Source organism: Indicator indicator, chromosome 7, assembly GCF_027791375.1.
Source record: "Indicator indicator isolate 239-I01 chromosome 7, UM_Iind_1.1, whole genome shotgun sequence".
Taxonomy (NCBI): Eukaryota; Metazoa; Chordata; class Aves; order Piciformes; family Indicatoridae; genus Indicator; species Indicator indicator.
In genome coordinates this window covers 10053817-10076642 of record NC_072016.1, presented here as the reverse complement: position 1 = coordinate 10076642, position 22826 = coordinate 10053817, and the positions used below count along the sequence as shown (strand labels likewise).

Genomic DNA, 22826 nt, shown 5'->3' with positions numbered 1-22826 from the left:
ATCATTAGTCTAGCTCCTTGGTCATTAATCTGTTGAGGCATTCTGTAGGTTTGGTGCAGAATTAATTAAAAGCAAATATTTGAGTCTTGTCACATATTTGTGTCCTGATAGCACGTAAAACTACGTGCAGTGAGTTGTGGTATTTTAAAGCATGATGACTGGCGTATCAAAAATGGGGTTTAGCATGAGTTATTATGGACTTCTAAAAAATCACCCTATGTCTGCAACTACAGTTAGAGATGCAGCTACCACGATGGCAAACCTGTCAAATTTGAATGATTTTAGCTCAAATGGCATTTGTCTGAGAGACCAGACTATGTACAGTTCACCCTCACAGGGTCTCACAGGACACAAATCACCATCAATTTGAAAAACGTGGAATAGAATCATAGAATCATATGAGTTGGAAGGGACCTTTTGAGGTCATCTATTCTAACCTCTGTGCAATAAGCAGGGGCATCTTCAACTAGATCAGGAAGCTCATGAGAATGTCTTAGTAAAGGGGTATCATTTTTTGTCACGTTTATGCTGTTATATGAGTGCAAACATTAACCCAAAGCACAGACATAATTACCCCCCTTCCTAAGTTTTCACTCCTCTTTTGTGGTCAAAGCCATAAGAAGTATAATAAATATCCTGGTTATGTATTTAAGATGTAAATTTGAAGGGATGTTTGTTTATCATAGTATTATTTTTTTTTTAATTCTGAGCGTATCGCCTTTCTCCATTTTGCTAGAAAATTTAAATCATACCTTTTGATATTTATTTACACATATAATAATTTTGTCTTAAAAGTCTAAAAGTTTGGCCTATTTGAGAATCTGAAATCCTGGAATCAAGGAATTTATCATGAGCATCTTCCTAGTAATTTCATTTTGTAAGAAACATCAGTACAAAAGGAATGAGGAAAAACACTGCAAAACTTAGGAACTTTAATGATTTTTTTTTATTTTAAGTGTGCTTTAGAATGATTGAAAGTATGTTTCAGTGTATAGGATATTTTTTAAATTTTTAAACATATAGAGAACACATAAAACGTGTATTATTCTCCAGTTCGAATGATAAAATCAGACCATTTGAAATTGCCTATTTTGCCATATAATCAGGAAAATGAAGCACTACAGTTCAGGCATCATTAAGCCAGGAAGAGAAAAAGTTTTCCATTGCCATTATTAAAGTGTTGCTTTAAGGTCACATCTAACATCCATTCTTCAAGGGAGTGTATATATGGTACAATGCATCCCCTGCCCTAAAAAGCTATGAAACTAACCAATTTCTGGCTCCACAGAGATAAAAGCAAGTATTTCAAGGGTTGGCTGGGAGTGGAACAAACAGCAGCTGCTGCTACTTGAGCCTAGCTCTCGAAGTGTACAGCGACTGGCCTGCCTTCCCTTTTCCTACAGCACATACAAATCAATCACATGTAGACATGAGCTAGCACAAATAGTCGAGTGCAATGAAATGACAGAAGCCAGGCTCCAAATGTCATTCGTGCAACAAACCTGCACAAATCTGCTCTTATCGCCTTCCACAGGGCCCTGCCTGCCTCCCTCCGTACCTTGAGGAGACACTTGACCCTTGCTGAGTTGCTACACCTCGCTGACCGCGCTGCTCTGCTCAAGGAGCTGCACCTGGCCTTCCCTGTCAGGGGGATGATGCTCCTCAGTGTCGTTGGTTAAAATCTCTGAAGGCACAATTTCTACAGCAAGATGGACGGCTTCGGGAAAAAAAACGAGGCCGAAGGGGCAGGGGGTGAACAGGGTGGTGGGCCGGGCTGCGAAGGCCTCTCTAGGTAGCCTGGGCCCACAAAACGGTGTGTGGCCCCGCCACACCGAGGGCCAAACTCGGTTTCCGAGTCCCACGGCTAGGCACAGCGGCCACAACGGCCCGGCCCGCCGCGGCGCTCCGGCCCCGCCCGCCGCCGTTGCTACGATACATCGCGGCGGCCCCTGTAGTGCCGCGGTCTCGGCCCTCCACGGCACAAGCACCGATCCCCGACCAGGCCTCCGCGGCCCCCCAGCCCGCCGGCAGCATGGCTGAGGTGAGCCCCCTCGCCCCTTCATTTCGCTCCTGTTTCTTGGATAGAACGAAGGCTGTACCACAGAATAAATAAGCTATTATATCAGCGATATCCAATAAGCCATTTTTACGTGTCGAGTTACTTTTGCCAGCATAGCTCAGTTAGATCGTTGTTGAAAATACGAGCAATTACGGTACTTGTACAAAGGCAGTAATAACACTTAAAATTGTAGGAACACCTGCTACTTTTAAGATTGTGGGTGTGAGTTCTTACCTCCCCTCCCACCCCTACCACTTGCTGTTACTGCTCCTCCTTTAACTTTATGATCACCAACGTAAACAAGAGCCAAGCTGAAGGTTTGATGCTGGGGAGGACGATGAAGTAAGATGAAAACCAAATTTGTTGCTGTGAGTGCAGGAGCAGATTTGAAGGGATCATGCAACAAACTTCATCCATGCCACATCCAGACCAGCCCAGTGAGGACTTTTAATGTGCTGGTTGCTTTTGCTTATTTTCTCACTGAACTTTATGCCAGAGAAAAAATAAATAAATAATCAAATCAGAACCTTGACACGAGGGGGGATTTGGAGCTGCTGCCTCTGCCTTGATGTACTCTGCAGCCTCACCTTTCTATCAAGTCATAAGAGTCTGGTTTTTACCCTTTTAATTTCAGGTTTTCCAGGTAGTATTCTCCTTCCACCTCCCCAGACAATGAAACAAAATGTCATTGTGCAGTCAGAATTTAATTTTTTAATTATTTTGCACAACTCTCACCTTTAAACTGTTGAAGTGGTGAGTAGGGCCCTGAACCATTTTTGAAACAGCAATCCATGGTTTGGGGGGGATGGACAGATAATGAAGGCAGATTTTTAAGGCCATAGGAGCTGTGCATCTCATTGCCTTGCCTTTGTGAGGGGACTCGCCATACATCCATGGCCAGTGCTAGCAGAAGAGCTGTTTACCTGTTGAAGTGAGTCCACCTCTGACATGATCATAAGGATATACCTAGACTTTAGATTGCAGCATAGAGACTTTCTGATCAATTTTATGCAAGCTTGAGTAAAGGCAGCAATGTATCTGTGACAGCAAGAAGCAACCTGTGGGCTGATTTGTCTTCCTCCTTAGATTGAGCTAACTCTGAGGAAGTGGCCATGCTGCTTCATCTTGGTACGGTTGTGTTACGTTGAAGGCTACAATGGAGGCTTATTTAAAGCTGTTGTGAAAAATACTGGTGGAATTAAGCGTTCAGCAACCAAGCTGGCAACGTGTGATGTCAGAACTGAGATAAATCAAAAATGTCTCCTGTGAAAGGTTTAACAGTAGTATTTCCTGCAGATGAAGGATTGGCTTGCATTGGCAGTACTGGAGAGTCTGGAGATTTCAAACATGCTTATCTTCAAGTGATTTGCTGGCACTATCTGCATAGAAAGCATAAGCTAATCAGACTTTAGAGTGCAGAGAATTGGGAAGAAATGAGGCTAAAGTACTGGCCTTCCTGAACAGTTGATGTATTGTTTAAACACTGTCACAACAATGATATTTTACAGATATTTTATAGAGTTATGGTACTCAATTACAGGAACTCTGTTAAAGAACAAGTTATTTCAGTAAAAATTGGGGGAAATCTGTTTGAAATATGGCCTGCAATGTGCATATCATATGCTAGCAAAAAAACCTGTTATTTCAGAAAATTTTGTCATGATTTCTTAGTAGCTGTTCCACACCCACCATATTGCGTATTATATTAGGGGATCGTTTGTGAGATGTTAAATTACTCCTGTTTGTTGATTTTCTCATTTCATACAGAACGAGTCTGACAACCCGTATCTGGAGGAGGAGAATGCATTTGAATCACTGGAAAAAGATTTCCAAGAAGTCATCAGTCTACTTAAGGGAGACAAAACTCTGGAAAAATTCCGTATAGAATATGAGAAGCTCCATGCTGTTATGAAGAAGTCTCATGAGAATGAAAAGCGTCTCATGGAGAAATGCAGGGCGCTGAATGCTGAACTTGTGGCAAATTCATCTAAAATGGCTGTACTCACAGAGCTCTCTAAAGATGATCAGGAAACAATATCATCATTGAAGGAGGTAAAGTTTTGAACAGAATTAAGCATGATCTGAAATTGTAAATGAAAAACATGGTAGTAAGAAAAGCATCTGCAAGAGCATTTTATTTTATGTAGAGAACTATCTGGAGGACTAAATATAGGGCTGGCATCTACAATTCTTTAACCTCTCCTCTATTACCAATTGCTTTACATCTTCAGCCTGTTGCTTTTACAGGTCTTAGTCAAATTCTGTGTTTATTTGCACTAAACCAACTCCAGCTGCTGTCAAGTACTCAGGAATTATTTTCGTTTATGCATTCCCTATGTAAAATAGCATATTTTCAACCTACACAAGTTTTTATTCATTAATATTTTTTAAGGGCTGCTTGCATTTTAACTGTTGCCAGAAGAGAAAAAAACGTATTTACTTGCTGAAATATGGATTGTAGACCAGGGAAGTGTCATCAACTCATATAAATAAATGTTTCATGGTGTTTTTGAAAAGGAATCCTATATAGCATTTCAATGTGATTTTACCAATTTACTCTGATGTGTTTCTTGTTCTTATTGATTTGAACTCTGTCAAATCAAAGTACCTGACTTGTTAAAAACAGTCACAGTGAGGTTTGACTACCAGAAACCTAAACCTTCCAAAAGATCAGAAGACTGTATTTTGACATTTTTTTCCTTCTGATGAAACCAGAAGAACTTAGGCTGTGGTACCTAGACAGGCTTTAATTTAACATTTAATTTAGAAACCTCCATGGCTTACAATAAAGTGTTTTGTTTCAGTAAAATAAATTCAGTGTAAGAATCCAAAGTGATCTGTGAGCACTATAGAAACAGGAGTTTGAAATGAAGTTTCTTGTCTTTAGAACTATGAAGAAAATACACTCAGAGTTAAATAGAAATAGCAGTGCTGCAGCTTTCAAGCCCACGGGACTGCTCAAAGCATCCTCAAGGAGTAGAAAAACTGTGGAAAATCTTGTTGATCTTCATTGCTGCTAATCAAAACTGGTAGGCGAGTGTCAGGAACTGCAATGATCCCTATAATTTTCTTTCTGCCATTACATGGCAATACTCAAGTGTGAACAGTAGCAGAGGCGAGCTGAGGAGACATTGTCTCAGTAATAAGATTGTCATAAAACTGAGGAACAGAAGATTAGGGAAAATAAGAGCCTTTCCAATTCCAGCAGCTAATTTGAAATTCAAGCAAGGTCTGGCTTGACAATACCACCTACTATTGAACCAGCTAAGGGACTTTGTAGTGAAAAAGATGCTTGACAATATGATCCTATTAGAAATGACACGCAATGCACACCATGTGACATTTAAATTCTAGTGGTGTGCTGTGGGCCAAGTGAATAGCACTGATACTTTTTCAGTTTGGTTATGAGAAGTAGTCTTTCTCTTAAACGTTCAGGAGTTATTTGGATATTATTTTAAATGTACATTTTGTATTTTGGAGTTTTGTTTGGCATACACTTCATATTTTATGTTGTTCTCCTTTCCAAATGGAAGTTCCATTACAGCTGTAGTACTTCACTATAATTGTACTAACATTTGAAAAACATCCTTCACAAGTGCCCAAGGTAAGTGTTGAGGAAAGTTCAAGTGCTAAAACAGCAAAGATGATGTTCTTCAGTGCTAAATTAAACAATCTCTTCCACTGTTGCATTATTTATAAAAGATAGGAGAATCCTAGTGGTGCTGTTCGTGTAAAAATTGTATAGGTGCTTCAAATTAAGCCCCTAAATCTTGGTGGTGAATTGATGGGTCATCAGGGTAGCAGGTGTACAGCCTTCCTCTTTGAGGTCATTGTTTCATATATAAATAAAAGTTGCAGAAGCAACATTTTTTTTTCCATGTGGAGCCTCGTTGTAATCAGTAATATTGGTTTAGGGGCAGGGGTTAACTGCACAGATCAGCGGCTGGTAGGACCCAGGTCCGTGATAACCAATAACTATTAAGTGTCTCATGGGTGTTCATTGCTTTGTTTTGTAGTTTTAATAAGAAGGACATAACAGTCTGCTGTTTAGTCATATCAAAGGAGCAAATGGCCAAGCTAAACACAAAGGGAATACAATTCTCTTTTTCATTGATAGGAATACTGATCCACAAGGCTAGAAGGAGATTTTATGGGAGCTTGTACCACTCTACTTGGAACTGCCAAGTTTTCAATTTCCAGGGGTATCAATCCAATATAGACAGAAAGCATTTCAGTAATTCTTATTTTCTGAGCAGTTAAAATGATGCAATCTATTGGGATATCTAATGAAAATAAAGTAAGGCAGTCACAGTTTATGAATTCTGCTTCACAATTTCCAGATTTCCAGTACTTCTCAAAGGATTCTTATTGCAAATATCCAGAGTACTTCCATCTTTAATTATATAACAGATTGCAATGTATGTTATCTACCTAACCAGGTACTGCCATTACCCAGTGATGCTGACAATTTGCATTCTTTCAGTTTCCCTCTTCACTAAGTAATCATTCAAATATTTGTACATTGGAAGCTTTCACCATCAAAAATTTCCTTTCTTTACTTCTGAAGTTAAAGGAAGCAGACTCAATCAAGAAACAGCTACAGTGAAGCCCAGTTTTGCTGTTGCTGAAATCTGTAGCAAATTAATTTTTAGATTTGCTTATTAATAGGGCCATCATCTGTTCCAACTAGCTTGACTGATAAAACCTGATTTTATTAATACAGATACACATCAAAAGAAAGATAAAGTTAAAAACCCAGAGCTTAGGCTGAGCACTGCTTATCTGAATGGCTGCCTTGAATTGAGGGGATCAGTTCTGCAAATACGCACCAGAACAAAACATTCACTAAAGCCACTGAGATCTCTCAAAGGGCATATTGATATTATTCACCAGTTCTATCCTCCAAAACTCCAATCATAATAATTTAATTCACCAATTTTAATCACAGTCTAATCAGCTGGCAAGAACTTTGATTTAAGTAATCAGCTTTAATCTTGCTTTCCATTTGCGTTTTTCTAGAGGTTGCTCCTGATACGTTGGAAAATTCGAAACATATTTATTTACAGCTATATTTTATGCTTTTCTGACAGTTAAGATGATACATGCTGTCTTTATGCCATTATTCAGCCTAGCTTGCATTTGTTTAAATTTCATAATTGAACATCTTAATGTAAGATAATAATGAACGAAACATTTATTATTTACTCGATGATACTTAATACTTTGTGCTGCATTTGAATGAAAATTAGAACTCAAAATGCATAAACCACAAACATGGATTTTAATATTTAAAACTGTTTAAATATGCTTGATGTAAGTGAAAAGCACATTTTTCAAACTAATGCTGAACTAAGTAATTTATTAAGTAATCAAAGTGCTGTTTGTAGGTAGTGAATTTAATTGACTGTAATCTCCTTCAGAATTTCTGAACAACTGTGAAGACCACTGTTTAACTCTTAATTTTTTTGTTTGTGTGTTTGGGGTTTTTTTTGGTGGGGGGAGGGAAGCAAACATTCCTGATCTTTGAGTTCCAGATGATTTTTCAGGTTTGGATATGCTGAACTAATAGAATAAATAAAATGAAACTGTATTCCCTTTCCATTTTGAAGAGACCATGGATGTTATACTTTGTGTTATTTTTACAGCGAACTCTAGTAGCCTCTTCTGCTAGTTCAATAGCTTTTTGAATTTTGAATTTAGGCAGTAAATAGCCAAGTATTGCATTTATTTGACTTAAAATAGGTCAATAAATGTATTAATAACACACCAAAATATAGGAGTCATCACACTGAATTTAATGTTAAATAGTTTTTTTTTTTTAGAACCAGATATATTAATTCCAATAAAGTACGTGACAGTCTTCATTGTGGAGGTGTTTTTCTTTTTGTTCCCCTCCTACCACATTTTCATATGATGCAGGTTGGAGTTGAAAGGGATATTATGGCCCAATATTGGTGGTGTTAGTTTAATTTACATAACTGTTCATTTAATTTATGTAATTGTTTTCCATTTTGTTCCTAGGAACTTGAAAAGGCCTGGAAAATGGTGGATATAGCCTATGAAAAGGAACAGGAAGCAAAAGAAACTATTAAATCATTGAAAAAGAAAATTGCCCACCTAACTAATTTAATGGAGCAAGAATCTGGACCATCCCTGGGACAAGAGAATAAGTAAGATTTCCCGAGGGAGGGGGAAAGCCTGATCTGATTTTCTGTCATTCTGCACCTTGTTTAGCCATGTAGACACCACAAAGACACTGGGAGAAAGAGAGATCTTCTTTGCCTTTCACTGTTCCCATGAATTTACATTTATTGCTTTATATGTTTATATGTTTATATGAACAAGTACAGAATCAGGATATGCTTGAGTTTATTCAGCATTGGATTAAGCTGAGAGAGGAAATAAAAACCAGTATTATGCATTTTCTCAGTATCTGCTATATTGCTTTGTCTGACTGGCATTTCAACATACTCTGTCTTTGAGAATAGGATCCTGCCAACATTTTTGCCTGTAATGACAGCAGGGTCAACTAGTTAAGTCAAGCAATCAGAAGGCTTGCTTTCTCTTCTGTTCTCAGCTTATAATAAGGCAAGGTCTTAAGTGAAGCCACTATCTGCTACAGTGTAGTAGTAATAATGATCCTAAGGACCCACTCCAAAGCCCTCCAGAAGCTGGTGTTTGTACTATCAGGTCCTTATGCTATAAGATTAAGTGTGAACTCAAAGCTGTTGAGTGTAGTGACTCTATGACCTGTGCTCTTTCTGTTGAGGTTGCTGATGGTTCTGGTTTGAAACTATCATGCTCTTTAAGGTGTTAATTTATATTATGCATTCAGGATATGTATGGGGCATGCTCCTCACACCTGTGTATCCAGCCTGCACAAACAAGATTTGTCTGTGAGCAAGGCCTTTAGTGTGATCAAACGCTTCCCCTCCAAAGAATGTGGCTCCACATTAAACCAGCTGAATGGATGAGAAATCCCCTCTTTCAGCTTTTGTCCCTGAATCTAAAAGTTTGTCATGTGTCCAGTTCTGGGCCCCTCAATTTGAGAAGGACATTGAGATACTCGAACGTGTCCAGAGAAGGGCAACGAGGCTGGGGAGAGGCCTGGAACACAAACCTTATGAGGAGAGGCTGAAGGAGTTGGGATTGTTTAGCCTGGAGAAGGGGAGGCTCAGGGGAGACCTGATTGCTCTCTACAACTACCTGAAGGGAGGTTGTAGCCAAGAGGGGGTTGATCTCTTCTCCCAGGCAACCAGGACCAGAACAAGAGGACACAGTCTCAAGCTGTGCAGGGGGAAGTTCAGGCTCGAGGTGAGGAGAAAGTTCTTCACAGAGAGAGTTGTTAGACGTTGGAATGTGCTGCCCTGGGAGGTGGTGGAGTCACCATCCCTGGAGGTGTTCAAGAGGGGATTGGACGTGGCACTTGGTGCCATGGTTTAGTAGTCATGAGGTCTTGGGTAACAGGTTGGACTTTGATGATCCTTGAGGTCTTTTCCAACCTTATTGATTCTGTGATTCTGTGAAGGCCTCTCCTGATACAGCTTTCCCTAAAGACAGCTCTCTGTGGCTGCTTTTTGCATTTTCGTGCAAGAGCCATGAGCCATTACTTTGACAGCTCCTCACTCCTGCATTTCCAGCTGCTGCCCAGGCTACTGAGATCTGCCTCCTTAATTTTTTTTTAAAGTTCCCTCTAAATTGCCCTTCTGTTCCATACTTCCCTACTCTGCCCAGTGACAAGACCATGGGACCAGACAACTCCTTTGCAGCCCCTATAGTCTTTTATAAATATAAGGCTGATTTAAGAGGATGAGCTTAAAGCCACACTGCTGGGAATTTCTTGGAGATTGTAAATATGTTCAAACAGGGAGTCTGATTTACTCTTACATCAGGTGACTGCATGACATAACCTAGTTAGATGCCCAGTAGGGTAAGCTGCAGAGAATCTGGTTACAACAAAGTAAAGGTTTTGGTCCCTGCATAGTTTTGCAGTAGGTGGAGAAGAAGGAATTTTGTTCCTTTTTACCTTTCTGGGAAACTGAACGTTTCTTCAGGCCCATGAGGAGGTGATATAACCAGAAAGAGTGATTTTTTTTGGACTAGGTTAGCTTTTAAAGCTGCTTATGTTGACAGTGACTATGATCACAACAGATTGACCATCAGAGCCTTAATCCAAAAAGAGTTTAAAATCAAACAAATTACTTTTAAACTCCTATTTCTCACAAAAGATCTTACTCTGGCATAGGAGGAAGAGCAGAAATGGCCTGTGACACTGCTTGTCTATTATTTTCTTGTTTCCAGTATCCAGGATTTGCTAAAACATAAAGATGAGATAACAAAGGAGCGCGATGAACTGTTGTCAGAGGTTGTGAAGTTACGTGAAAATCTAACTCAAGCCACAGAACAGCAGCAGAATGCAGAAAGGGAGAAAAATGAGGCAGAAGAATCCATTAAGCAGGTCTGTACAGATCACCAGCTAATGATTTTAGGCTTTGTCCTGAACCATTCTCCACTCTTACAATTGATCTCCATGAGTAGGATGTTACTACTTGTTCTTTCACATCTCAAACACTTTCAGGAGTGCTCAGAAAGGAGTCTCTTGTGAATGATTTTCACATATTTACCTACTTCTAGTCTGTGTCCTTTGCAAAGCGTGTTGTTATGTACCAGCTCCTTCCACAGCTTCCCAGTACCCTGAATGAGACCAAAGTTTCTTTGCCTAAATTGTAGTTACCTTTCCTACTGGAGATTTGGAGGTTGTTTTCTGGATGGCAAATCCTTATCCCCCCAGAGAAGCTCTTAGAACACAGACCTGGTTAGAGACCTCCCAGTTCCATTCTCACACTGATTCCTGCCTACTCTTTTTCAGTTGCAGTAATTTTTCACCTCACCAGTATCTGTAGAGAGCAGTCATATTCCATCTCAGCTTTACTTTTTTCGTCTCCTCTTCAAGTTAGTCTCTGTTTTCTGACCATCTGAGTAGAGAGTTCTTTTTTACTGATCAATATGTATAGCTTCCTTAATGTGTATAGCAGCTAGTAATTCAGAAGACTAAGGATCAATAGAATACCCACTGAATGGAGAGAAAGTAGAAAAGGATTGAAGGTGGGAGGCAGAAAGTGAAAATGTAGGGGCTGGAGCAAGCCAACAGGAAAAAGGAAAAGCAGAAAATAACATTTAAAGAACAGAGAGCAGACAGAAGAAGCATTTTGCATACAGTTGTTTATTAATCGCATCTAGGAAGGCAAGGATCAGCCTAGGTTTCATGCACACAACTTGTCTCTGTTTCTAAAGCAGATGGATGGGAATGTGTTACAAAAGAATAGAAATCTTTGCTTTTCTAACAGCATTGTGAGCTTAGGATAAAAGAGAGAGAGGATTTAAAGTCCCATCAAAACTTATCAAAATTGTTAGCCTTCCATCTTCTGATAATCACTTCATCCACCCTTAAATTTATGCGATTGTTACAGCGTTTGTAACCGCCTCCCATTCTCCAAGTATGAAATTATTCTCCACTTCAGACTGCTTGAATGACAATACCTTTTTCAAAGTCCTGTTGAAGACTCTGTCAATTCTGGTAACTTTTCATCTGAGGGTTCAGAGCGAGAGAAATCTTTAAGTGAAGAACATCTTAAAACTGCTGGTCTCTGGCTGAACTGAATATTTCCATGTCGATCAACCCCCTGTGTCTGCTATCAGCTGATTCTGCTCCATCACTTTTTTGGGAAGGCAGAGAGCAGCAGTCACAAGACAGTCTATTAAATGTGAGAGAAAGTTCATCTTTCTAAGTTCCTGCTGAGGAACTTTGAGAACAGAAGGACTGAGAGCAGTTTTGAAAATGAACACTGGTCTGACATCTCTCTCTTTCATTTAGTATCAGTGTAATAAGTGTTTTTGCTGGTGAGACAGAAAAATCAAAAGTCCTTTCAATACAACATCAAATCCAAATTGTTTTTAATGCTGCATTTGGGAAGTACCACTTCGCAAGGACCTTATGATTAAAGATATGTTTGTGCCTCTTTATCTCCAGAGCAATGCTGTTATGTCTGAAATGTATCAGATCCTTACTTCAGAGTGAACTTACTATGATGTGTAATAAATTCTTGTAATCAGTAAATAGCTTTCTTCATGCAGGACTTTTTGTTCAACCACTAGACAACATAGTTATTTCTGAGAAGATCTGGCATATTCCATAGAGTGGGGGTACAGTAGTGTGAAAGCTGTTGTTTCCATAATGAAGCATAGTAGAAGGAGAGGTGAGAGGCCTTGTTTTCCTGAATAAAAGGCTGGGAAGCTTAAAGTTTTTTGTTTGTCTATTATTATTATAGCTTCAGCAGGAAATACAGCTGCGACAGTATGAGGCGTCACAAGAGGCCCGAAAGAAGGTAAAAATAGAGAGGGAGCTGAAAAATCTTCAAGCTGAAATGGATAACAAGCAAGCTGAGATCAAGAATTTACAGCAACATATAGAGAAGAGCAAAGAGGAACAACTGAAAATGGAACATCATCTGAAAGAACAGAAGGTAGGGTAGATAACATACTGTATTTATCATGTCTAAGACTAGGGTGAGATGTCAAAATAAGAAAACAGATTTTTCTTGAGGGGAGAAAGAAGGAGGTTGTTTTGAGTTTATAATAAAGTTTATTATTTATTTTAATGTAACTATTACTTTACTAATACACATGGAAATCTTGTTGACAGATTTCAGATAGATTTCTTCACATAAATCAGTAGTGCAATGATATTGTTAGAAAACATCTTGAAAAAAATCACAGAAAATGGGAAAGTCTGTGAAGAGCATGGATGATAGGAGACTGCCAGGTTGGACTTCTGATGTATGTTGCCAGTTTTGCCACTGATTGACTGCAGTGGCATTGCTAAAGTTATTTTACCTCCAACCTCTTTCTTCTCTGTCACAATAATTTTTATCTACCTCTCAAGCCTGTGTAAGAGCACAGAACTGTCTTCATAAACCTTTTTGATTTATTTTCCCCATTCTGTTTCTAAAAACTTTATCTGGAAATGTCCTAACATAGTGTTCTGCAAGTGTTTGGATTTTCAGGTTTTCAGTCCATTTCCCCTGACTTTGGGAAACTCACAGAGAAGCAATTTCAGTAAATGGCAGGGGAGATCTCATCACTTTAAAACAGTCCTACCTTAAGGAAAATTTCTTAGGGAGTTGTGTGTTTCTTGTAAATTCATGACTTTTATGGCTATTTCTTCCTTTCAGGTGCCTGAATTTGTGAAGGTAGAGGCCTATGACAATTTTTTGTCAGTATAAGAGACCTAGTAGAATACTTCACATTTAGAGATACGCTGATATCACTGATTAGATGCATCTTTTGAGGACAGCTCTGTGATCTAAAGCTTGACTAATCTGATAGCCTTCTATGATGATGTGACTAGCTGGATAGATAAAGGGAGAGCCGTGGTTGTTGTCTGCCTTGACTTCAGTGAGGCTTTTGGTGCTGTCTGCCATAACATCCTTGTGGTTAAGTATGAGTTAGATGAGTGGTCAGTGAGGTGGATTGAGAACTGAAGGACAAAACTCAGAGGGTTGTGGTCAGTGGTGCAGAGTCCAGTCAGTCTGTGGTTAGACTTCCCAGGTTAGTACTGTGTCCAGTCTGGTTAAACATCTTCATCAATGACCTGGAAGAAGGAATAAAGTGTAGTCTCATCAAGCTTGCTGCTGATACAAAACTGGGAGGAGTGGCTGACACACCAGAAGGTTGTGCTGCCGTTCAGTGAGACCTGGACAACCTAGGCAGAGAGGAACCTGATGCGGTTCAGCAAGGGTAGAGTCCTTCACCAGTACAGGTTAGAGATTGACCTGCAAAAAGCAGCTCTGTGGAGAAGGACATGAGAGTCCTGGTGAACAACAAATTTGCTGTAAGCCAGCAAGTGGCTAAGAAGGCGAATGGTATCCTGGGGTGCATTAAGAAGAGTGTGTCCAGCAGATTGAGGGAGGTTCTTCTTCCTCTCTTCTGTGTCCTAGTGAGGCCACATTTGGAGTATTGTGTCCAGTTCTGGGCTCCCCAGTTCAAAAGAGATTGTGAAATACTAGAGAGAGTCCAACAGAGCGCTGCAAAGAGAATGAGGGAACTGGAGCATCTCTCACAAGGAGAGGCTAGAGTCGAGGTAGAGATCTGCAAAAGAAGGTGACACAGCTATTACGACATCATTGGATTGTTGTTTCTTAGTGGATTTTTACTTGGCTGCGATGTCTGCTCTTATTCCATTAAAATTTCTAGTAAAATAACCCTTGCTTGCATGACAGTGAAGATACAGCTACTACAAGGTTCATCCAACCCATGTCCAAGTCTCAATAACCCGGTGTTATCCTGACATTTGCAACACAAGAAACAGTATTCCTTCTTCTCACATTGCCTTTTCTTCTGCATGCATTCAAAAGAGGGTGATGCCCCTTCTCTTCCTTCAACATTTAAGGGCATGGTACGTACTGACTTCATCAAGCTGTACTGCTTGAAGTGAAAAATACTACAGTTGTTCTTTCCTCTCTTACGGAGTAGTATCTGTTAGGGGAAGTCCCATCCAGCAGAATAAAAGACCTGTGGCTGCGGGAGTGAAGTATATGTTCTATATAGAAACCATGAAACTGCAATTTCGGGCTTTTGGCCCAAGAAAAATGGTTGTGTCCTGATTTCAGAAAACCACATAGCTAGAAAAATGTTATCAGCAAGGCAATGTAGGATTTGCTTGCTAGGAAACAGAGCTCCCTTGCCCTCTGCTGATTGAAGTAATTTGAATCTAATACTCATTTTCAGTAATTATATGTAGCAAGTTGTGTTACTGATGCTTGCCAAATGCCTAACAAGAAGTAAAATATTTATCTACCACCTGCAAGAGAGACTTGCTAAGCTCCCAGAAAGAAAAAATGTGACACTGGCTGTGTTATTCATGAGAAATTATCATTTCCCCTATTCAGTTTGGAAATGTATCATATTTCACATGAGTAATTTCATCAGCTGTGAAGTGTGGTTTTTAAGCAGACAACAATTTGAAGCAGCTTTTATCTCCTGGGGAGATGGAAGATTCTGCCTTCATGTATACGCAGATCTTGTAATGAGATTAAAAAGAGTTAATAGGGTTGTTCTTCAACAGATCTTGAATGAAAAAGCTGATAAGGAACTTGAGCAACTTCATACAAGATACAGTAAGCTCATGCAAGAGAGAGAGCAGCACAATATGATTCTTGAAGAGGTGATGCAGGACATTCAGCAAAAGACAGCACAACTGAAAGTAAGTACAAGAAGGTGCATGCATACTGTCAGCTGTATCACTCTGACAGCAGTCTTACCACTTGGGGCAGGGATGACCTCAGTTCATGTACTGGCAGTTCTCTATTGGGTAGTTTTGGAGGAGATATGAGGAGTTTTAGATCTGGCTGTCACTGGATGCCATTCTTTCTGTGGCAGTACCATAGTGCAATCTCCAACCCTGCCACCTCTCCTGCTGGAGGAGCTGTGTTTCGTAAAACATAAACTAAAATGGTCAGCACAATGTTTATAAAGAATGTATGGTATTTTTCACAAGCATAAGGTCCTTCAATTCTGAGATCTTCACATAAGACTAGTGGTTAACATAACCTAAATGTTGCCAAAACCCACTGAAAAATACTAATGAATTATAATGACAGTGTCCTGGAGAGCTTCCACTGAAGGGAGTTGTTTCCAGCACTGAAACTTTCTCCCACACAGTATAGGTTGGGAAAGTTAAATGTAAGTAATGAAGATGGTGTTTACTTTCTGATCTAAATGGTTTTCTTGACTGATTTTACATTGTTTAAGAGTTGTTTTGTGCTACTCAGAAGCAGGTGAGTTTCAGCTGGGGAAGGATTGCATGATTCCTGCATAATTTTCATTTTTTAGGCTACTTAAAGAGCAATTGTGCTAAAGGGTAATGTATAGCTGTTAGATGTTATTACTCTGTCTATCATATCTTGCATTTTGTATCATCACTGGGGTTAAAATACTAAACATTAGAAAATTTGGGTAGAAAGTCGTTATCTTATCAAAGTTTAGTCAAGTATAACCTATGCATCTAAATAAAAAGGATTGTTTGCTAATAGAGAGTTGTTGTTAGTCTGAATGATAAAAATGACCCACTGACAAATTAAAAGCTTGGTTTATAACTAGTCATACAGATCCTTCTGATGTGGATCCTTAATGAGCTACATGGTAGGAGATTGTTTTCTGTTGTACTTTTTCAGGATGACTGGAAGATATTTTTCTTACCTATTTGAAATAAAAGTGCTGTCTTTTCCAGGTTAGCTGGTTTCATCATTACTTCTGGCAATGCCATTATTGTTTAAAACTTTACAGTTGTTAAAATTACTCACATTTGGAGTTCTAGAGCATGAAAAAGTGGATTTTGATTCTCTAATCTTATCCCAAATTCAAGATAAGTTGAGAATCATGCACATGGACTTCTCGAAACAAAAAAAAACCCAAAGATGCTGCCCAGTTAGTGATTAAGCCAATTGCTAAAGCTTCTAAGAGGCTGGAGCATCATGATCTGAGATGTCCCTTTGGTAGGCACTGTGCTTGCAGTTTCATCCTGCAGTGTGCTGAGTGCCTCCACTTTGGTGTTGGTCAACCCAAACTGTGAAAGTACACATAAATCTCATTGAAGATTATTGTCAGTAAGAATTGAGAAGATTCACATCCTCCCAGAGGATACTCACATAGTGTGATTTACCATCTCACAGAACCAGTATCTGAGGCTGTAAGTGGAACATTGTAGTCTGTGATGGTTGTAAAACCTAACAGCAGTGCTGAATTATATGAGGAAGTTATATTTACCTCTTAAAATGAAAGAGACTAGTTTCTGGTTTGATTATTGATTGTGTTTCCTGGTTACCAGTCACATGGTGTTTTGATTGATTATTTTCTCCCCTGATTGTATAGCAAATGAAATAAACTGCACATTTTGCCTTTTATTTTTAAAACCATAGGCTATAAAGGCGATGAGGATAACAGATACCTGCTGTTAGGGACATGGAATCACACCATACTAGAGCTGTCTTTCTCATCACAGTCACTGTCCCTAATACTTCAAAGGAAGTTAGAGCTGCCCATGTTCAATCTGCAGGACTAATTGGGTAGTGCACTGTGAGGCTTGCAGCTGGGGATTCTTTACTGATCATTTTCTAAAACATGAGATTTGATTATCATTTTCCATGCCCTATCTGGCTTTGTTTAAATGATTTTTAATATTTTTCAATTAGCTAATTATCATCTCTCGGGTTATCCACAGCATTTAGATCTTTGCTTCCTGAATTTAACCGAATAAATACATACCAAGTACAGAGACGTTTTCTTTCTGTTGGTATTTTTTCTCTCCTTTCCTTGTTGCTGTTCTGTAGGCCAGAGATGAAGAAGTGATTCAGATGCACACTGAAATTTCAAAGCTGAACAAAGTAAGAGATGTTCTCCAGAATAAACTGCGTGTTGCTGAGGAACAAAAAGTTGATGCAGAACATGAGAGAAACACCCTAAAAAATCAAATAGCTGGACTAGAGAAAGGTAGGTGCCTGACTGATGGGTGCATCTCTCTTCTGACTCATAATTTACAGGTACATCCTCCTGTTAGGATCATTCTCCTTTAGTGTTTGGTATGAAACTGTATAAATGACAGTTGGAATCTACAGCAGCATTTAAAAAAAAACTTGTAGGCTTACACAGTTTTCTTCGTGTAGCATATGTGGTGAAAAGGCCAAGCTGGATGGGGCTCTGAGCAACCTGATCTAGTGTGAGGTGCCCCTGCCCATGGCAGGGGGGTTGGAACTAGATGGTCCTTGAGGTCCCTTCCAACTCTGACAATTCTATGATTCTATGAAAACACAACAGACATAATTGAAGTTTGTGGTGTGCCAATTTGTGCCATGTCACATAGAGACTTGTCTGTAGTGCAGCTTCACTGCTTCACTGATTCTGCTGAGTAGTTAATAGCCTGGAAATGAGTATTTTCAAATGAGCTGATAAATTTATTTCTGGTGTGTTTCTGACTTCAGCTGGTCAGCGTGGCTACTGAAGCTGTCCAAATATTGACTTTGACTTCCTAGCAGATCTGAAAACTTAAAAGAAACACCTTTCAACATTTTTGCCAAAAGAAATTTTGGATGAAAATACCTTGGGTCAAACAAAATATTTTGTTTAACAGTATAAAATAACTTTTTCTGGTATTTTTTAGCATTTACAGCCACTTCCCTTTTTTTTTTGAACATTAAAATGAAAATAAATTTCAAAATCAAATATGCTTTTAAATATACACATTTTCAAAGTGATTTTCAGAAAGAAAACAGCTTTATGCTTTTTTTTGTGTCAATATCATGAAGTCACAAAGTATTTGAGTTGATGAGACCACTTTTTTGGGCACAAAGCCTCCCTTTGCTCCCTTTGCTATAAACTTCTTCACAGAAAGAGTCATCAGGCATTGGAATGGGCTGCCCAGGGAGGTGTTTGAGTCACTGGCACTGAATGTGTTTAAAGGTCATTTGGAAGTTGTGCTTGGAAATACGGTTTAGGGGGTGAACTTTGTAGAGTAGGGTAATTGGTTGGACGTGGTGATCCTGAGGGTCTTTTCCAACCTGAATGTTTCTGTGGTTCTGCGTTAGTTCAAGTTGATATAAATGCCTTTCCCTGCTCTTGTTTCTAGCTTGAGTCCTGAAGAGGTTGCCTGTATGAGAGATGAATCCTTTGATGTATGTCTGTTTTTCATATATCTCTGTGAGGATGGAAGAGTTTTCCCACAAGGTTTTTCCTTGTACTGCTTAAAGTTGTACTAGAAAGAAGAAAGGAACTTAAGAAATTCAAATCTGTACTGGAATGCCTGGAAGTGGCCACTGTTACCATGTCTTTTTGTAGTAGCTAACACATTTTAGCACTCCAGTGTACTGCATTGCCTGAGTTGCAGTGTTAGTGGACCTGGTTTTAATTATTTAAAAAATACAATGAAAATGTGGCCCTACTTTTAAATATCTTTTTAACAGTACATGTCCAGTGTTAACCTTGACTTATACCATGTAGTTCTAACTCCACTAAGCCAGTAGAATCTCGCTGCTTCCAGGGGAGCTAGATTTTATATAGAGGGATTAAAATAATTCTGAAAGTCCCTGGTTTTGAAAGTGCTTCAGGTTTTGGATGTTCATGCTGAAGCTTCTTAAAAGGCTGTTATTTTCAATGTGTTCCGTGCTGTCTGAAAATGTGACTTCTTTGTGGTATCTCTGTTTAAAACTCAAATACCATAAGCCCTCATACCATTAATTGCTGTGCCTGAGTTCTAAGTTCTTCTAAGTACCCAAATAAGTATTTAACATAATTAGCTGAGGTTGGGAAACCTGATCACAGCTAATTGAACTGTTCATGTAATGTTAAGTATTTTTTAAAAGTCCACTAAGTTCTTCTTGTATTTTTAACACCTGTGCAGTTTGAACCCAGTATTTATTCTCTTCCCTCCCTTTCTCTAGACTTGGAGGCTGCCAAAAAGCAGGCGGAGATTGACAAGAAAGCTGTGGATGAGCTTGTGAGGGAAAAGGATATTCTAAACAAGGTGAGCTTGCATTGGTAATCTTCATAAACAAATCTCACAGTTTGAGAATGAAATGTGTTTGTGGCTTAAAGTCAGCAACACTGAAATGTTGTAGAATAAATAACGGCAAGCAAAGCATTCAGATCTCCTTAAGCAGATGCTGACACTGCTTCTTTGCTGTGCATTGAAATAGTGTTAGTACCCAGGAACACACAGAAGATTTTTAACCTATGAATCATCAGGGAGTTTAAAAATGCTACCTGTATTCACCTTCATTGCAAACCCATCGTTTGATATCCAAAGAGTTCATTACACCTGTGCTTTTACACTGCATAGTATGTGGAGTTAAATATTAGTCCAAGCAAACTAGGTCTTCTCTGCTAAAAGAGCAAACCAAAATGTTGATGCACCACATAGTGTTTTGGCAGACTGTAATAGTAGTCCTTGCTTTCAGGATCATTTCTCATCCTGATCATTTTCCATCAGCCCAAGGTTCTTGTACTGCAAGATAGCATCTCATGTTTATGGGCATTCCTGAAGGGTAATCTAGTAAATTCAATGCTAAAATGTGATTTCTGAGGTGCTTTATTTGGTGTAGATTCACTGTCCTGTGTCTTAACTCTAGCAGAAGCTCAGACTTTGCAGGTAACAAATACCTAGTTTGTATAAAGAAAGACATTTCAGAGTGGTAACAGAAGGCTGATTTTTTTAAAGGTGATATCATGATGTTTTCTCTTTAATCCTTATGTATAATTTTAAACCATAGTTGGTTAATTTTCAGTTTGGACTTGCTATTTAGAATGTGAGAAGGAAGGGTCTTTGGATTATATTATTTATTTTTCTGCTCCAGTCATTAGTTATATCCACTTATAAACAGTCCTATCCTTTTTTTTTTTAAATGCAGACTAGTGTTTTAACTTCAAATCAGAAGAAGCACTATTTAGCAGCTCTTCTAGAGATTGGTTTTTTAACTTGAATTTCAATAGAACAAATTAGGTAAGGGGTAAGAATATTGAGAAGTCCATAATCCACTTATACAATGTCATGTTTTTGACATACTGATGGCAAGTGTTGCCTTTTCATCTCAAGAGCCATTATTTTGTGTTCCATGTAGAACTTGGTCAGGGCTACCACTGCCACTCAGAAGCAGATAAACTTGGTGAAGCTGCATGAACAGTCGAAGAAGATCTTGGAAGGAGAAATCCAAAATTATAAGAAGGAAGCTCAGAAGCAAAGGAAGATTATTTACCAATTGGAGAAGGAAAGAGATTGTTTCATCAATGAAATCAGTGAGCTCAAACAGAAGGTGGGGGCTGCTTTTTGTGCAAGTGGTTCTTTCCTGTCTTACTGTGATATATGGTATCAGTGCTATACTAATTTCCTGACATGCCAGCGGGAGGAAGCTTAGATCAGTGGTCATCACATAATTTACAAAGATTTTTTTCTTGACAGTTCGTATTGCCTGCTGTTGTTTCAGGTCTCTCTCAGGGAACCTCATCAGTGGGTGTGTATTCTATGAGAGACCTGGAGTACAGCCATGTGACAGTTTCAGCTGTCACTTGGAAAATGAAATTTGGCCTGGAGTTCAAACCAAGACCTCTGATTTCTTATACCTGAGTCTCATAGTGGAAACTCTTGTGTGCAGTTGGAAATTACTCTTTGATCTACAAAGGACCTTATCTTGCATACTATTGAATGTCCTCAGATTGAGGCCAGTGAGAGCTGGCAATGCTCAACATGTTTATAAAAGATTTAGCATTTTCATAGAATCATAGAATCAGTCAGGGTTGGAAGGGACCACAAGGATCATCCAGTTCCAACCCCCCTGCCATGGGCAGGGGCACCTCGCAGTACATCAGGCTGGCCAGAGCCTCATCCAGCCTGGCCTTAAACACATCCAGGGATGGGGCCCCAAACACCTCCCTGGACAACCCATTCCAGGCTCTCACCACTCTCATGGGGAAGAACTTCTTCCTCACATCCAGCCCAAATCTCCCCACTTCCAGCTTTATTCCACTCCCCCTAGTCCTGTCACTACCTGATAGCCTAAAAAGTCCCTCCCCAGCTTTCTTGTAGGCCCCCTTCAGATATTGAAAAGCTACAAAAAGGTCTCCTTGGAGCCTTCTTTTCTCCAGACTGAACAGCCCCCAATTTTGAGGGATTATTCACAGTATATGAAAACATCTAAATGTGTTAAAGCTAGTCTGCAAAATAGAGGTTTTCTGGGAAGAGGCAGAGAAGTACTGCATAAAATTTGTGTTTCCTGCTGCCCATTATTATGTACAACATTATTCCTGACAATATACACAGGAACATGGTTGTAACATCACATTGAAGGGCCCTCCAAGAAGCTCATTGATTAGCTTTCAGACTGTTTCAACTCACAAGTTATTTGCTATCTTTTCACTACAAAATTATCCTTTCAAATATCATGTGACTAAGGGCTTTTAAATAATTTTTGAATGATAGATGCTCCCTCATGGAATACATTTTGTCTTTTCCTTGGAATAAAATTCTAAGAAAATGTGATTTGTCTTTATTGCAAAGTCAAATTTTGCATCTTTCCTTCATTTCTAAATGTATAGGTATGAGTTAAGAACATTGTAAAACTAGGGCAAGGATGTAATTCATAACACTCAGAACTACAAGGCTTTTGCTTTCCATTCTGATTAAGGTTGCTCACAATATTTTGAGGGTGAAAATGACAAATGTTTGCTTGTTTACTTTACCTGTTTTTTTTTTTTCCTCTGCCACTTTGGGTGCAAATTTTCTGTCATTACTTATAAGACAGAGCTTCAGTAAATGGGTTATGACACTTGAGCTATTTGTATAATGATGCTTGCTTTGTGATTGCAAGTTTCTGAAGGACTTGCACGCTTTTGTGATTCACTAAAGGGACAGTTCCTGACTCAGCTTGCAGGTGAAGAGCAGCAGAAACAGTTCTGAGCACAGGAGTATGTGAGGCAATAGTTTTATCCCTGTAGAGGTTCCCTACATTAAATTATTCATTGTTTGATAGGATAAGACAGAGCAAAACACAGGATGGAAGGAGGACATAGGATCAGGATTATTATATCCACTAGGTAATAGTAGATTCACTGTTTGACCTATGCAGGCTTGAGAAACTGTGGCAAAACTACAGCTGCCATTTCACAAATAGTGGGGAATGAGCTGCTGATGGGCAGTAATCATACATCCAGTCAGTGCTCTTCTCTC

At 39.1% G+C, this 22826-nt stretch overlaps 1 protein-coding gene across 1 annotated transcript in view; it reads left to right on the top strand.

Moving 5' to 3' along the window:
- The first annotated feature begins 2032 nt into the window (after positions 1–2032).
- Positions 2033–22826, top strand: part of CFAP58 (cilia and flagella associated protein 58) — a 61631-nt gene continuing 40837 nt past the window's right edge. Inside the window, exons 1-10 of the mRNA XM_054382338.1 lie at positions 2033–2041; positions 3146–3292; positions 3827–4111; positions 8081–8229; positions 10361–10517; positions 12388–12582; positions 15183–15320; positions 17446–17605; positions 19549–19631; positions 20725–20916. Of these exons, the coding sequence (XP_054238313.1) occupies positions 2033–2041; positions 3146–3292; positions 3827–4111; positions 8081–8229; positions 10361–10517; positions 12388–12582; positions 15183–15320; positions 17446–17605; positions 19549–19631; positions 20725–20916 (1515 nt within the window). The remainder of the gene's footprint in view (positions 2042–3145; positions 3293–3826; positions 4112–8080; positions 8230–10360; positions 10518–12387; positions 12583–15182; positions 15321–17445; positions 17606–19548; positions 19632–20724; positions 20917–22826) is intronic.